Source organism: Lytechinus pictus, chromosome 1, assembly GCF_037042905.1.
Source record: "Lytechinus pictus isolate F3 Inbred chromosome 1, Lp3.0, whole genome shotgun sequence".
NCBI lineage: Eukaryota > Metazoa > Echinodermata > Echinoidea > Temnopleuroida > Toxopneustidae > Lytechinus > Lytechinus pictus.
This window is the reverse complement of record NC_087245.1, coordinates 4,335,773-4,352,833: the sequence shown is the minus strand read 5'-3', so window position 1 is coordinate 4,352,833 and position 17,061 is coordinate 4,335,773. Positions and strand designations below refer to the sequence as shown.

The 17,061-nt window shown below is 34.6% G+C and overlaps 1 protein-coding gene across 1 annotated transcript; it reads left to right on the top strand.

Annotated features, from left to right (window-relative positions):
• The first annotated feature begins 1,114 nt into the window (after window positions 1-1,114).
• Window positions 1,115-5,996, top strand: LOC129256059 (uncharacterized). The gene is made up of 2 exons (XM_054894366.2): window positions 1,115-3,074; window positions 3,779-5,996. Exons 1-2 carry the CDS (start codon window positions 1,133-1,135, stop codon window positions 3,904-3,906), a joined length of 2,070 nt encoding a protein of 689 aa, XP_054750341.2. The 5' UTR covers window positions 1,115-1,132; the 3' UTR covers window positions 3,907-5,996.
• Window positions 5,997-17,061: the final 11,065 nt, after the last annotated feature.

Here is a 17,061-nt window from a genome sequence, read left to right as displayed (position 1 = left end):
ATTAGCCTATCGTCAATTCTTAAAACAACTTTTTTTAATGACTGATATATCTTGGAAACAAGATTTATTAGAGAGTTGCCGTATTAATGAGCAAAATATGCTGACAGAAAAATTAGATGATTAGCATACATATACACATGACTTTGATGTGTAAGTATAGCAATGATATCCAACTAACGGAATGTACATGTACATGTATTGTGTCAAAAGAGAGTTTGACATTTTTGGGGAAATAGTATTCAACTGCCATGCTTATTTTGAAAATCATTCAAATCCAGATGGCTAGAGTAGGTTTCTGAGATTATCATATCCTAGTTAAAGGGAATAACAATAACTTCTTAATTCAAGACTACATGTAGGCCCTTAATGTTGTGGCTGCTTCTTGTGAAAGTTTCACTTTCCTTTTCTTTGTAATTTATATCAAACAAATGATGTAAGGACTGATCACATAGCCTCTTTAGGCAATCTTTCAGGTTTTCATATTAAAAGAGGAAGCAAGAAGAAATCATTAGATATTACAACACACTCTTCCATAGCTGTATATTGATCAGTTGTTGCCTAGGATCTTACAAATATTGCCTTTTTTATATACCAACTGCCTAGCAGCGAGGAAAGAAGCAGTGCCTTACCACCAAAATGAACTGATTGGACTTGAGTGTAGTTCCTTGTATTAAGAATCTGCCATGATTTGTGTGACGTTGGTGTGATATTCTGGGAAAAATCTTCATTCACATTTTCATTTACTTTACACAAGCAAGATGAAAGCTGGTAGCCACAAAGAAAAAAGGTAGCACAAGTGAAAGTGTAGTCTCTAGACTTGAAATATCATTGTAGATATATGCTTTTTCTTCCATGTCAGTTGATAGTAATATGTTACTGTTTGCATTTTGGTATTAATCTTAAAGGCTGTGCCATAACCTTCATGATGTTATTTGCGAATTTCATATGAAATTGATGAATTACATTTTTTGTCTTCATAAAGACAATTTGTTAACAGCATAGATAGGTTTTTCTAATTTCATTTCCAAGTGTCTATACAGTATACATGAACCATAGACTTTTAATCAAGCATTATTCTATCAAGTTTCCCTCTTTATTTTCTTATTGCAGGAACTCTGGGGCTGATGCTCAGATGAGAATGCCCTCAGCCAAGCCCCCATCCTCCAACAGCCGCGATGTTCGAGAACTATCAGGGAGAAAGGAAGCCACAGGGTTGATGGGAAGGATGAGGCGGACGTTGAAACGTGGGGGCACTAAGTCTCCAAAAGAAGATCCTGCAGGCCAGGTATTACCAGGATATCAGAAGAACCTAGGAAATGGGGTCGTAGTAAATCCATCTGTTGGTCATGGGTTAAGTGGAGACTTACATGTACAACCATCGTCAAGACTTGATAATGATCCAGATAGGACATCACTGAATGGGAGAACAAGCCATTGTATTTATCATAATGGATGCGATATCAGAAATGGAAATGATGTGGAAAGGCGAGATACTGATATGGATCACCACTGTCTTGTTAAACATGGGAGGGGAAATGAACATTCAAATGGAAGATTCTCACAGAATGGCAGCAATGGTCCACTGTCGGACAAGGATTCAAGCAGCAATCAGAGTTCTTACAATGGTGTTTCTATGTTTGATAAGCAGGGAGCTCGTCCTAAAACTGGACTGTATCGCAAGAAGAGCAGTGGGGTTGGTAAAAACTTTGAGTTGGGAAGCGTCGTTTTGAATGTTCAGGCAAATCGCTGCGGAAATGAAGGTAAAGGAAACAATGTAGATGTGAAGTTGAGTGTTGGAGGTTTGATGGGAGATGAAAGCGAATCAGATTCCATTGTGCCTTTACAACGGAAAGCATCTGTCAGAAATGACATCTCAGTAAACATTGTCCCCAGTGGAGGACTGCCACCCAACTCTGATGTGACTGTCAATTGCTCTGTTAATGTACATTGTCATTTTACAGGGATGGAGGAAGACTGTGTGGAAGTTGAGCAAAATGGAGCAGGAAGTGACACTGACTCCAGGACAATGCAACAGAATGGAATCATGTCAAGTGCCGAGTTAGAACCTCTAGTAATACAGATGACACACCAACCTGATATCGAACCTCTAAACAACCCTCGTACACCTCACATAGCTGAAGTCATGATGAAAGATAGCCTGGCAAGTTTAGATAGTGAATCGTCCAACCGATACCACAAAAGTTCATCAGATTCGCTTCATAGGGAATCAAAGACGCAACGTAAGGGTAATTCAGAACAATCTGCAAATGGGGACTTAAACAGAGTTGCGAAAGACAAATTGAAAAAGGATAAATTTGAGGAAGTTGTCCTCTTGCCAAAGGATAGTCAAATTGTTGATGTTGTTACAACTCAGAAATATCCAGCATGTGATGAGAGCGATATGAGGTTTCAATATAACCTTCCAAGATCAGTGTCCGATGGAGCAGCAATTTTAGCCAGCTACAGAAGTGATGAATCTTTTAAAGAAAAAAGTATGTATGGACCAGCAATAGACCGTAGAACAAAACCCAAATCTGGTTATGGAGACTATGCTCAACCTGAAGGAAGTCAAGATGATGATGAATCACCTCCACCTATTCCTCCTCGTATGTCAATGGTCTTAGATGAGGAATCCAAGAAGGCTGAGTGGGAGACAGAACCAACTCATATGTGTCTACCTGCTCTTATGAATGGTCTGTATAGTGATGATGGAGGAACCAGCGCCTCCTTGCGAAGTAAATCACTTCCACGCCACTCTTCCCTAAATGATGTCTCTCTTGACCCTAGCATCCCACGCCGTTCAAAGACGGCCCACCTAAAGAACAGAGTGTCTCAGCTCTTTAAGACTCCCCGTCGTAAGTCCTGTGCTTTCCCTGACAGACCCTTACCGGATGTACCAGGCAACAAATCGATAGTCCAATCACGAGAGAATCGAAGGAGTAATGTCCAGAGACCGCAGTCACTCTATTGCCCTACAGATGGTAGGAACCAAATAGTACCTCCACCACCTGCTAGACCTAGTCCTCAAAGACCATCTGCAGGTCCTAGACTGACACCCCAAAGACCAGGTCAAGGTAAGTATTTGATATGAGAGCAATTCCTACATCCAAATAGATGTACGTATTAATTCAGTCATTACCTTAACTTAGATATTTGTTCCTGTCCAAATAAGGAATATCGAGAGGTCAATATCAGCTATTCTTGCAACTCCATTTTTAGGCTGATTTTTATTATGTATGATCCTGTGTGAAAAAAAATGTTACATCCATTTATGGTAAAGAATGTTTGCCTACTCACACTTCATTTTATCTTTAATGAGGAATATACATTTCAGCCCATTGGATTAAAGTATTTAAAATCAGAATGAATTATTGAAGAGCAATTTTTGGTTTCAGAATGATATGAGGTATTATAGTGATTTTCCTGCATTTTTTCTTTGAAATTGTTTTGGCTTTTAACCAACAACAGTCATTTCTTCCCCATTGCCTGGAAAAGTGGTTTCAGGCATAGTCATCAAAATGAATCATACAGAGTCAAATACACCAATTTTATTCTTGGAACAAAACAAACTTGAAGGCTATCCTGGCTCTTTCAGTATGTTGCAATGTTATTTCCTACAATAGGCAATTTTTTGGTGAAGGTCTTTGTCTCATTTTCATGTAGTTCCTCAATGCAATTATGAAAGCACATCACTAACTCTTATTTTGCTCAAGAATTTGAGGGAAGCTATGACATCGTATTCGCTTATTGCTTCATTTCTTACTGTATGTATGTGCAGAGAACATGGTCGTGATTGAGAGAAGAGAGGGCTTTCCTACAAAGGATGAAGTTGCTAAATGCCAGGGAATGTTTGCATCAAGTTTAAGAAGGATTAGTGAGGTAAGATTTGGTCTTGTTTGGTTATAATTCAATTTTTTTATAGGAATCTGTAATCGATGATGGAAAGCCAGGTAGTAGTTACATTTACCCCCTCCCCTAGAAAAATATTTGTCAAAGTTTACCCAAACTGATACCACATGGACACCAAACCAAACTGCAATGTTTATTACTACTGAATTGTTGGTTTTAATAAGACTGAGATGTTACAGGGGAAGGTTTGAAATATGTTTTAAAAGAAATTATAAGTGCCGTCTATTCTGTGTGAATTCTAGTACAGTACATTCACTTCAAATTTACATCATATATTCAACAAGTAAGTATCCTGCTGCACAATAGGTGAAATGTTAATCACCCGATGAAACACTTTTCCTTCAATCACCAAAGAAGAAAAGTTTAATGTGCTGTCTTGGATCTGTATCTTAAAGCTTGTCCATGTAAGCACTTGAAAACGAGATTTCATGTGTGCACTCTTGAGGAGGAATTTTTTTAAATTTACACCCTTGGCTTATACTTCAATCGGAATTGTTGCCTAAATTAACACTTTATAAAGAAATGCACATCTTTTCATTTTTTACCTTTCTTCAAATGTAAATACAGAGTCACTAATCACTGGTCATAGACAGTAAAAAGTGATGTACGTCAAAGTAACATGATTTCACCATACATGTCCATATATATTTTTCTCAGCTGTTTTTTTAATTATTGCTTCATGCAAAATAACTGTTGGTCCCATCATTTTCATAGAGGGTAGATGATGTTACTTTTAATTCTTTATTTTAAAGTTCGAGCATAAAATACCAATTTAATATGATATATTGCACATTTGTATAACAAGCAATGCTATCCAGCCTCTTTACACCTTTTGGAATGTTGAAAGATTGAGAGGAATATTTTTGCTCAAGATTAATTTTATTGAAGTGCAGTTTAATAATACATGTACATCAGGGAATAATTTTCCTGGTATCGCATCACAATTTGCTCCACATTTTTGAAAGACTGCTATGCATATTTCTTTTGTATAGCACATTTTTACATAGGACTGTACATTAATAGTTGAGAGCTTTTCTCTTATGACCAAAAATGCTATTCAAATTTGTAAAACAAAATTATTCCCTGTCCATGTTTTAAAATGAAGATCATTCCAATAAAATTTGTCATCAATCATATTTCCTTGTTTTTCTCAAACCTTAGCATTAAAGCTGTGTTTATAATTTCATTTTTTTGTTTAAAATCATAAAACGATATCAACCATGGGTAAGCATTATGAACTTCAATTATGGTACATTGGTAGTGGTGTGCATCAATATAACCTGCTCTTTAACCTTATTAACTGCGTAAAAATTCCAATTAGTCGGCGAGAACAGACGATTGTTTCAATTTGCCTCTTGGCATCTCGTCAGGGCTTTTAATAAGTTTAATCACATCATGGGAATGAGATAGAGCAGTGGGGGTATTATGCTTTGCCTTGCTTATTTGCCAAAGTGTTTACACATTTAAGTTTACATCATGCGGGACTAGTTCTGTTGGGATTGCTTTGATTAGATGTGAGTACCGGTAATGATATGGCCCACTTTTTGAATCGTACCCTGAGCAGATGCATGTTTACAGGTGCATTGTATACATGTACATTGATACATTTGTCAATTTAGCATGAAAGTTTTAAATTATTAATGGGGCCTGTATTTATGTATTCTACTCTTGGCATGAAATATGGAAATTAAATGGGTTCAATTATTGAATTTAAATGGATTCTACAGGTGTGTACATGTTTTTCTGGAGAAAGATATCAGAATATATCATTCTATACATGTTACAAACTGAAGTGAACTCCCACATACATGTACTAGGCCTGCATATAAATAGAAACATGTTCCTAGAGCCGTTGGATGCACAGCGATCATTCTGTTGTTCCTTGCACAGTTTTCAATTGTTGCTATTCCTGTGTACTTTGGACCTTGGTAGGCTTGGTTGTAAGAGATTGTATTGAAAACAAAGACAACACTTCCAGTATGCTTTCAATTTTCTTGAACTTGAACAAAGGAAAGACTGCACCCATCATTCCATTATGGTCTGACTCTCATAATAGTAATGACACCTTGACTTACTGTTTTTTAGCCAAAAAAAAAGCTATAGTACTCTTTCCAGAAACAAGCTCAGTCATTTCCCTTCCACATTCATAGTTCATTATACTTACAATACAAGAGCAGTTGGGTTGGGTTGGGAAGTGTTGTTTTGAATGTTCAGGTTAATCACTGTGGAGATAAATAAATGATTAAATTTCTTGTTTGCATAAAAATAGTATTAAACATGAACATACTTTATGATTTTGCTCTGATGAATGCATGTCAAAAAGCTTTATATGTCCATTTTAGTGCTATTTTCCTATATATCTTATCATTTTTATATTTTTTTGAAGTTTGGGTTATTAATTATTTATTTTCTAGATTTAGTTAAGACAGGGGCGAAGGGAATATATGGCATAAGGAAAGACATGGAATTGTTCACTGCGATTCCCTGATTAACTATTATTCCATTTGAGTGGATTTCCCCTTTTCAGATTTCTGCTAAATTGCCCCAAGGAAGGATTTTACCTGTCCAGAGATGTCCATGATTTGTCCTGATTCTTTGTAGAGCAGCTTTCTGGTTTTCTTTAAGATCTGACTCAGGTGTTTTTTTTTTGTTCCTCGTCAAACGTTATAGATGCATCATTTAAATTCAAGTTGCCTTTAATAGGTCTGAGTCTTTGAGAAGCCTCTTTTAAGTGATATTCACTGACAAATTTGCTTTCAGCCAATCAGATTAAAGAATTTCAGTAGCCTTTAACAGATTTTAATGACAACACATTTCATGAAATGCTCTCCAGATACCTGAAAGGAGCTTGCTTGGCATAATATGAAATTTGGATATTTTGATAAAGATACTTGAAGGAGAGTCCTCTTCAGACATCAGATTATATTTCATATGTTTCCTATTACATGTGCACGCTATTTTTTTATTCTGTTAATAGGGGTTTAATGAAATTAAATAAATTGAAAGGTACTTTAAAACATAATAAATTGTTTATAGAAGTTCAAAGTATACATGTATATACATTGTACTTGTTCAGGACATGTATTAAGGGGCGTTTTTTAATTGGAGGTACAATGTTATAAACCCATGTTGTATCCCTTTTGTTTACAATCCTCAATGTAGACCTAGGAATATGTAGAGAGATGTTTATGACTGGTATGAACCCAATGTTTCAGTTGGCTTGATCTTCAGAAAATATTATCAGATAGGAAAGCTTTACTCTCAAAAGATCAACATCTTGTTTAATTAGTGATATAGGATAGGAATTCATCCTTAATACTGTATATAAGTAATCTGAAAGTGGATTCTTTTCTTTCTTCCTTCCCTTCTTCTCCTGCTTCTCATCTTATTCAACTTCTGTGACTTATGTGACAACTGCTTCTTTATTTACTACTTTTTTTATACTTCAACATGAATAAAGAGGTTGATACGTTACCTTTCTTGTTCTTAGCAGATATACACTGTACAGCACACATGTACATGTAATACATGAATGTTGAATTGGTCTTGAGTTCACCCATCCATTCCATTGCAGCTTGTGTAGAATGAACTTGGTCTAGATAGATGGGGACGGACCTTCATTGAGTAAGTGCAATGAAGAGCTATTCAAACAGTCAGAGTTGAAGATGTTGTTTGATTTCTTTCCACCAGACTGTTTACTAATGTCTCACCAAATTATAAATTAGCCTTTAGGAGTATGGCTATGGAATGGGATTGAATGAAATAAAATCACACTCTCAATACATGTATACCGTGCAAAAAGGTATGTTTTCATCATATAAGTTTTCTGTTGTGTTGGTTATTTGTAAGGGGATCAAAATGGAAAAATCAAGAAAAAGGTACCAAATACAGCAGATTCCAAGATTGTGATGAAATACTGGAACAGTCTCATGAACTTTCTATAACTATAAAATGCAGAAAATATATAAATAGATTTTTTAATCATCTTGTATCAGCTAGGTGCTTTTATTTCAATTTCTTAAATGCAGAATTTGGCTGAAAAATTTTCTCTTCAAAGTCTTTCCCCCATTAGAGTTCCCTTATCATTTCATATCCTAAGTCACTACATGATTTCAAGAATAAGACTTTACTGATAATGAATTGAATGTATTTGTTACAAATCTTTATTTGGGCAAGGACAGAAATGAATATATTTTACCAAACAGGAAGAAAACATAAATTTGCAAGTAGGTACATGTACTACACATGAAACTGAAGATTATACCTCCTGCACGTAGACCTGTGCAATAGAATAAATACAATATCATTGAAAGACAAAACAATACCTGCTATTTGTTCAGTACACAGTATCTTCAAAGACAGACACTGAATGAAGTAAGGAAATGGAAGGGGGAATTCCCTGTTGGCAGTCATCCATGCATTCTCAAGACCAGATCTAGAACAAGTCACACCTCCCCAGGATATTGTGATAAGTGTTCCATTGATGAGAAAGGCTTCCTTTAGTCTAGGTGTGATACTCTAAAATGAATCAGTTGTTCCTGTTTATTTGGCTTCTGGTTTTGCCCATCATTGTTTTACAAGTGTAGGAAGTATTGAATTTGTAATGTTCTACTTAAAATCCCTTTCTGTATTTTAAAATGGGTGTTTACTATGGAGAAAGAGGGTCAGTATTAATAGACTCAGGGGCTGTTCATAAAGTTGTTCGTAAGTTAAGATTTACTTTAAGAACATCTGGTGATCCTTTCTTGTGTACATGTATTACTAGGCTTAAATTCAATGTTCATTGGTGATTGATTATTTAGCACGTGAGAAAGGTTCACCAGTCATTCTTAAAGTCACTCTTAACTTACGAACAGCTTTATGAAATGGCCCCCATTTCGCAAAATTGAAAAGTTCATTCGAGATAAACCATCAAGAAAACTTGCAAATTCAATGACATTATCATTTGTGATTTGATGATGATAATTATTTTCATGACATCCAATGAGGAGTAACAAAGTGTACATGATCACTGACAGTACTTAGCCCAAATAATAGTCAATTGATGTGATAATAGCAGACAGTACCACAAATGTTGTGGAAGAGCCGTGGTGTAGTGGTTATGACTCTCGCCTTGTAAACAGATGGTCGTGTGTTCGAATCCCACCGCAGTCTCGCGTCCTTTGGCAAGGTGTTAATCCACACTTTGCCACTTTCGACCCAGGTGCTAAATGGGTACCCGGTAGGATGCGAAAGATATTGTATGTTTGATTTTGTCAGCGCCATAATGAGGCTGCGATGAATGCAAGGAATGCTCCCCAGGGAGTGGAAATTGTGCACTTTTCGTGCGGGATTGAAATAAATCCAATGACTGGGGTAATAATATGCTGTAACGCGTTTTTTGAGCCATTCTGGTAAAAGCGCTTTATAAAAATTGGCTATTATTATTATTATTAAATGATTTTCAAATTTCTAAATCATAATAGTAGTTTAGCTTGCACAAAATTTTCAGTATCCTCATAGAAAGTATTCTTGAGGCACAATGCTTGCCCTGGCTGGTCTGCATTTTGGACATGAACTAATGCATGCCAGTAGCTAGTTATATCATTAAACAATGTATGTGACCTTCATTGAGAAATGTATGTCTGTCATCCACAGTACAGGGCCTCACAGTATGCTCATACTGGTATACATGTTGGCATGCGTTCAATTAGAGCTTCTGTGTACAATCAGACCTCTCAAATTTACATTTAGAAGTACAATCTACCCATTTTTGCTGATTGCACAATTCTAAAAGTTGCTCAAATTCATAAAATCACACAATAAATAGAATAACTGGATTAATGCATGAAATACAAAAAAATAAAGGCCAGATTGTATAGTATGTTTACTATTCACCACACTTGTCAACATTCTTTGAGTGGTTCAATGTCAAAGTTCTTTAGCATGCAGCACCCCCTATTCTTCATCACCAGCCTTGATATGAACATTTCATTTTTATTGATCATAGTAATTTTTCATCTTTGATCAAAATAATGACTTCCTGCTTGTCGAGCACAAAGCTTGTGAGAGTCATACTGATCAAAAGCAAATAATGACATTGATGATGTACACTGCATTCAGCTTTAAAAACTCTTTCATGCATATGTGACAGAATAAATGCATTACGTGCCTTTTGGCCTTGGAATACAAACTGTAGGGCACAATAAAGACTCATTATTGCAAGTCGTCAATAGATTCCATTTTTTACCTTTATCCATTAGAATATAAAGAAAAAACACCCATATTTTCTTTAACAGTACGGTACTACATGTACAACACTTTTATAATGTTCATTGAATTAAATGTGTAGTACAATGTAAATCTCTATTTTAGTTTTTTTTAATCATTATGTTTTATGAAAATGATCAGTTTTGTAAAAATAATGATTTAGTTTCTTTCATGTTTTAAACCCACAGATATGTCTGTATTCCCCAAGCTTCCTTTATAGTAGCCAGTTAGATTTGAGACTTCTGTGCAGTACTAAACTTTGAAGAGAACCAAATTTTAAAGTATCAGTTAAAAATTATGTTTTTCTTTCATTAAAAGTGTATATGATTATTATTTTATTTGATATTTCATTGACATGCACTCTAAATTGCATGGATTTAAACTAAATCCAGGTGGACTGTAGTTACAAAGCAAATTGAATTTGGGATTTAGTTTTAATCCTCAAGATTATTTTTTAAGTATTAAAGGATTCAAATTTAAATCCTGTGAGATTAAAAATGATTTTTTTTTTGTAAGGATTAAAAGTTAATCCCAAACTTGGTACAGTCTAAATAAATACAATCTAAATACAGTCTGCCTGGATTTATTTCAAATCCCTGCAATTTAGACTGTACCTGTAGGTCATAGTTACAGAATTACTTCAGTTTTCAATCTCAGCTTAACCCCCCCCCCCCTTCGGCTTGACCATTTGAAATACCATCAGTTACATCTACCCTCTAATGCCGAGCAGAAAGACTCTACCAAGAACAACTGTACACAATGATAAGTCTAACTTGATAGATTTATAAACAGTATTATCTTTCAGCTGTGACATTTAGGAAGAATCTATACAAAAGATTCACTGCAGACACTTGGCATTTGAAGTAAAAATGGGATGAAACTGATACTGTGCTTTATTTTGACAGTTTGATTGATTTGAATTCAATCCTGTTAATGATTCTTGTGGGGAGAATGAGTCTTATGGTATCTTCGAAAAGTAAAATGATGATCCACTGTAGATCTTCCAGCCTGGATTTCTTGAAAACAAAATTAAATCCAGTTTGGAGTGAAATGTATTGGGTCACTTGTGAAGCCAAACTTCAGTGAATCGCAATGGGCATCAATAGTAGCAGGAAAGTTCTTTTATCATCGATGATATTATCAAAATAAGTACTGAAGTGATCCAAATGTTTTGAATAATAAGGACTTCATAGAGCTGAAAAATAAGTAAAATGAGGAAAATAGGTCCCATTAATGTCCAACTACATGCTTATTTTGCCAATTACTGACCTATTTTTCATTTTCTGCCATAATAGCAGATAGTGTTAATTCATAAATACAAACACACATTTAGTCTGATTCTGTTAAAATTCAATAACGGGAATTGCACTTTAATATTCAAGTTCTGACAGAGCACATTTTTAGGAATTGCTCAAATGCAAGCTGTTTGCATTCATCTGACAACCTTTATGTTGATCTGAGTAAACATTGAGAGTAGAATTATTTATATGAAATACTTATCTGCAGTGTAGTTTTAAGCTGTTTGTAATGACCAAACTGAAATTAATCAAAATACTATTAAAGATAGAGAACTATGGAAGCAATCTGATGTGAAGAGGATGTAGATGGTCTTCTTGCCGCAGAAGCTTCTTTACAAGTCTCCATCTCCTTCTCTCCACCTTAAGATGAAACATTATCCCACTCCTGACACCTATCGCCTCTCTTCAATATTGTATAGTCTGTTCAGGGATTGTCTTAGGGTGTTGACTGACCTGATAGTGGCATTTGGAACTGGCTACCTTCACACCAAGTATTGCACTCCTCGCTTATACATGTATCTGTTTGTGGCCAGAGATGTATCATGGGAAGTTTATCTTTGTCTTTAAAAGAAGAATATTCTTTACATATGTTGCAAGAAATGGTCAGTTGAAGGAAAGTATGGGAAATCAGGTCAATATGACTCACCCGATCGCTTTTGTTTGTTCAGAGGGAAGAAGATTGCTCCAGTATCATCAGCAGTGAATTGATTATTAGATGGGGTAGAGAGACTCTATTAGGGTTAAAAACTAATTGATGCCAGACATGGAGCAAGGTACAGTGGTAATGATCCATTAGGGAGCTATTTTCCTGGTATCACTTCTCAATACTTATCTTATATTCTAGATGAATATTATTTTACCAAGACAAAAAATGATGATGAGACACTTGCCTTTCATATTGTGTTGGCTATTGATAACATTATCTTTGTAGATGATGCATGAGGTGTTCTTCAAAATGGTTTAGATAGTCTCTGTCCAAGAAAGGATAGACACATGTCTTTTGCTTCACTCTCAAACCTGATACCCCCAAGACAAACAATTAGTTACCTTTAAAAGCCATACTGTAGACAATTATTCAGTGAGTGTAGGCAGACAATGCTAATTTTTAAACCATCGAGTGGTTTTGACCTAGTATAAAGCTGCTATCAATTTCCCAATGTTACAGTAGTTAGCATGAAATACATGTAGCCTAACACTTTCAAACAGTTCCACTTCTTCATGACAAAGGTGAAAGCATGAGACAGAAAAGAAATGATAAAACTATTCCAAGAAAAACCCCAACATACGAACAATAAAGAACAATATCCTGTTAAGTATTAAGTTGTTGCAAACTTCAGCAAGTTAATAGTACTGTCAGGCAAGTTTGATGTCAAAATCCCGTACTGCCCCCTCCACTTTAATTAATACAGAATTCATGAAATACGGATTTGGAAAAAATAGAAATATTGGACATGATTTGTGCTCGTTTATACAACACCCATTATGGCACCATGGAGAGCACTTAGCTGGATTGTTAGCTGCCATGTTTGTTAAAATGTATGATCACGTTTCATCAGAAATTCCCCTGCAGCATTATGAAAGAAAAAGGCGCTGTAAATGTATCCAGATTTTCACACTTACATGTACTCAATTTATTGTCAGCCTCCAACATCTTTGATGTTCAATTAGTGTTGTGTCACTGGATGAAAAAAACCCATTATTTAGCTTGAGAATATTTTTTCGTGTAATGTGCACCCCATGATAAAGAAAGAGTATGAATAATTTATCTATCATGGATTTGAAGGGAAAGAAATCTCTCTATATATAATTTTCTATTTTGGCTTACATGTTATTCAATTTATTTGAATTATGTTTTTCATTGATCTAATAGCAATTTATGAGAGTGAAATGCAGAGATAATTACATGTAGGTAACAATTACTAGTCTTTTTTTAATGATTGAACTAGACTTTTGGATACTTTCACAATTTTTTCCAGAGTTTAATAACATTCTCACTCGATTCAGTAGATGTTTAAACTTTCATGTTATCAGAAATTAGATTCAATCAGGTACTTTACTGAGCCCCAAGACAAAGCTTAATTTTATATGTTTATCTCTAAAGTTGGTTTTGTTTGTTGAATACTTCTTCGGGTAGTTTGTGAAAACATCAGTAACATGCAGTATAGTACAGAGACTCATTTTCTAATTGAACTACACAATACGCATTGCTTCCTTTGGAGATATACATGTACTTGTTGCACATCAATCTCAGTTAAAGGGGATTGACAGGCAATGGAAAAACACATACTTTAGATTGATAGCTTGGATAGATTTTGATTTAAAAAAAAAAATTGAAAAAAATATTTGGCAATCGTTCATCTGTATAATATAAAACACCCACTCATGGTCATGGCTTGAAGAATATGAACTCGGCTTGGTGTACGGACAAGGTTATTTCCTACTCTAAGGCAGTTATTTAAAGGTTATGTGAACCCCAGAAAAATGTTGATTTGAAAAGAGAAAAATCAAACTAGCATAACGCTGAAAATTTCATCAAAATCGGACGTAAGATAAGAAAGTTATGACATTTTAAAGTTTCGCTTATTTTTCAAAAAACAGTGATATGCACAACTCAGTGACATGCAAATGAGTCAGTCGATGATGTCCATCACTCACTATTTTGTTTTGTTTTTTAATGTTTGAATTATAGAATTTTTCATTTTTCACAGATTTGACAATAAGAACCAACTTGAATGAACCATATACATGTGTAGTATTAAAAATGGTAGCTACACATGTTCAGGGAGGAATTAATCGTTGTTTCACTTGACAATGAGGAGAAAATTAGAATATTTCGTATTTCACATAATAAAGTACAAAAGGAATAGTGAGTGGATGACATTATAAGTCTTCTCATTTGCATACCGACAAAGATTTGAATAGAACTGTTTTGTGAAATTAAGCGAAACTTTGAAATGTCATAACTTTCATATTTCACATCCGATTTCAATGAAATTTTCAGTGTTATGCTTTTTGGATTTTTCCCTTTTTATTCAAATCAAATTTTTTTGTTGGGGTGGACTTGTCCTTTAATAACATTAGGATTCACCAACTAGTACAGTTTTTCATGAGCAAGATATGATATGAACATAAAAATGGCACGGAAAAAAAGACATGCTTAAAAGTTTGACTTACACTTATGAAGAGCAAATGCAAGAATTCAGCAGAAGCCAAAATCAAACTAAAAGTAAAATGGAAACACGTTGATGTTTTCTTATGTTTGTTCTTCTATACATGTAAGTCAATTATTTAGCATGTATTTATTCATTGCCATTTCTAGATACTATGGTACCAAATATCTTCATTGATATGAATGTATTAAATTTGCCTTTTATTGTGATTTTGATCAAGAATGGATCTGTGAAGAAAGACTCAAGCAGAGATGAATGCACTAGTAAAATGAAGATATATTCATGTACATGCAAAAATCAAACTTTGTTGTGGATTGATTGCCATTGTTTTTCATCAGTGACCATATTATCAAGCTTTTGAATCTGCATAAAAAATGTACATGCAGATTACAATGCTGGACTAGAATACCATCTCATGCCTTTAAAGCTGATATGCTGTCTTCAGTAGATTGTGAATGAGAATATGAACAGGGTTTTGATGGGTGTTGAAGCATAGCTGCTGAGAGTCACAGTGTCTGATACTGTATCCCTCCACTCTCATTTGAACCTATCAGCTATAAATCATTCTCCTCTAGATGGTGTGTTTAGCATATAGCTTTATGGAATACACTTTTATGGTTACTAAAGAATGATTTAAACAACGTTGTTTACTATGTGAATCACACGGTAGATTAAACAGTTTAAACGAGTGTTTAAAATCAAACAACCATGATTTAATTATTGATAATTGAATATTTGAATTTAAATTTTTTTAAAAAGATTTTAAACACTTGTTTAAACTGTTTAAACAACTACTGTGCGATTCACATAGTAAACAGCGTTGTTTAAATTGTTTTTAACAGTGTGCACTGTACATGTAGATGCAGTAAAGACCTCAATCCTGCTACATTCCTTTTATTGGAATAAAGGGGTTTGAAATGCATTAAGTCCTCTATTTGTAAATGTGGAGTTGCTTACCTTTTATGTTTTTCACACAACTCTTTTTTTTTGTTCTAAGAAATAAAGTGTAATGTTGCTGACTTCATTAGGTTTAAGTTATTGTGCATATACATGTAGTTTTCAGAAATTTTCAATTTTATAAATTCCTGATATGGATCCATGTTCCTTTCTCTATCTGAAATATATTTGCTTCAGTAAATGACAAGTGAAAAATGCAGCAATCACACCTTTTTTCATGAAGAATGATTTGATTTATTTCTGTGACTCCTTTTCATTTATCTTATGGAGTTACATCCTTTTGTAAAAATAGTGTGCTTCCATTGTGATCAGTGCTTTATCAGTTAATTTAAATCCTACATCGGTCGAATACGCCTCAGTCTATTTGGAGTGCCCGATGCATTTATTCAGTAGCTGTTTTACAAGCGCTTTACGTACTGATTGAATGAGCCGAGCCATAGAAGGAGTCAATTTGGCAAGACCACGCTGGGATTTGTCACTTTCCAGATGAGAAACGATCACTTTGGATCTCTCCACCAATAGGTCCCATGTGAGTTACTCCTAGAATAGCCAATCAGCACTGGTGAGCTTTGGCAAATAAAACTGGGAGAAAGAAAGAAAGAGCGATTGCAAATCATTGGTGTTGGTTGTCACATGTATTTACTTCCCACCACCCAATTTGTAACATTTTCTGAGAATCTCTACTAAAATCTTAAATCTGACATTTAGTTAGCTTTGCCTGATTTACAACATTGTCAGAATGTAAAATATAGCATTACATCTTGTGATGTAGTATGACGTTGTTGTGGTAACGCTTACAGCAAGGATGATGAATTGATGTAACAAGTGAGAAGGATAAAAGAGAAGAATTCTACTCTAGTTCTCGGGCGGAGATAATCTAGGCTGAATAAATTATTGAAACCTCTCCAGGCATTAATCATAACTTCCTGTAATTTTGGCTTTTTTTTGGTAAACTGAAATTTTAGTTTATGCACATTGTTCCGAAGGGGGGGGGGGAATGTAAAGTGTGAAATGGTCATGTAGTAATTACAAGAATACATATATATACTGTATATATGGTATTGTACTTTCTCTTTATCTATCTCTCTATTAGCACATATACTATCTGCAGTAGATGTGGACTTACATCTGTTTGCTGATGCTTTCTTTTGATTTTAGTTTTCCCACTTTTTTTTTTTTCTTTCCCTTTCTTTCCTTTTTTTGTTTGTATTTTTCTTCTTCTTTTTCATTTTTTCAATTTCACTATTTAACATTTTCAAGATATTTCTTATATGTAGAGTACATCTAGGTAAAAAAAAGCACTGAATAACTGATCTTAGCTATGTTACATAGTGGTATCTAATGATTATCAACATCCATTGAAAACAAAGCGAATAATGAAGAAAGTGAATCAGAAAAAAGAAAGAATTATAAGTAAATGTTGAGCAACTAAGATAATAATGTAAGTGCACATTTTTCTGCTAATATGAAAATCAAAT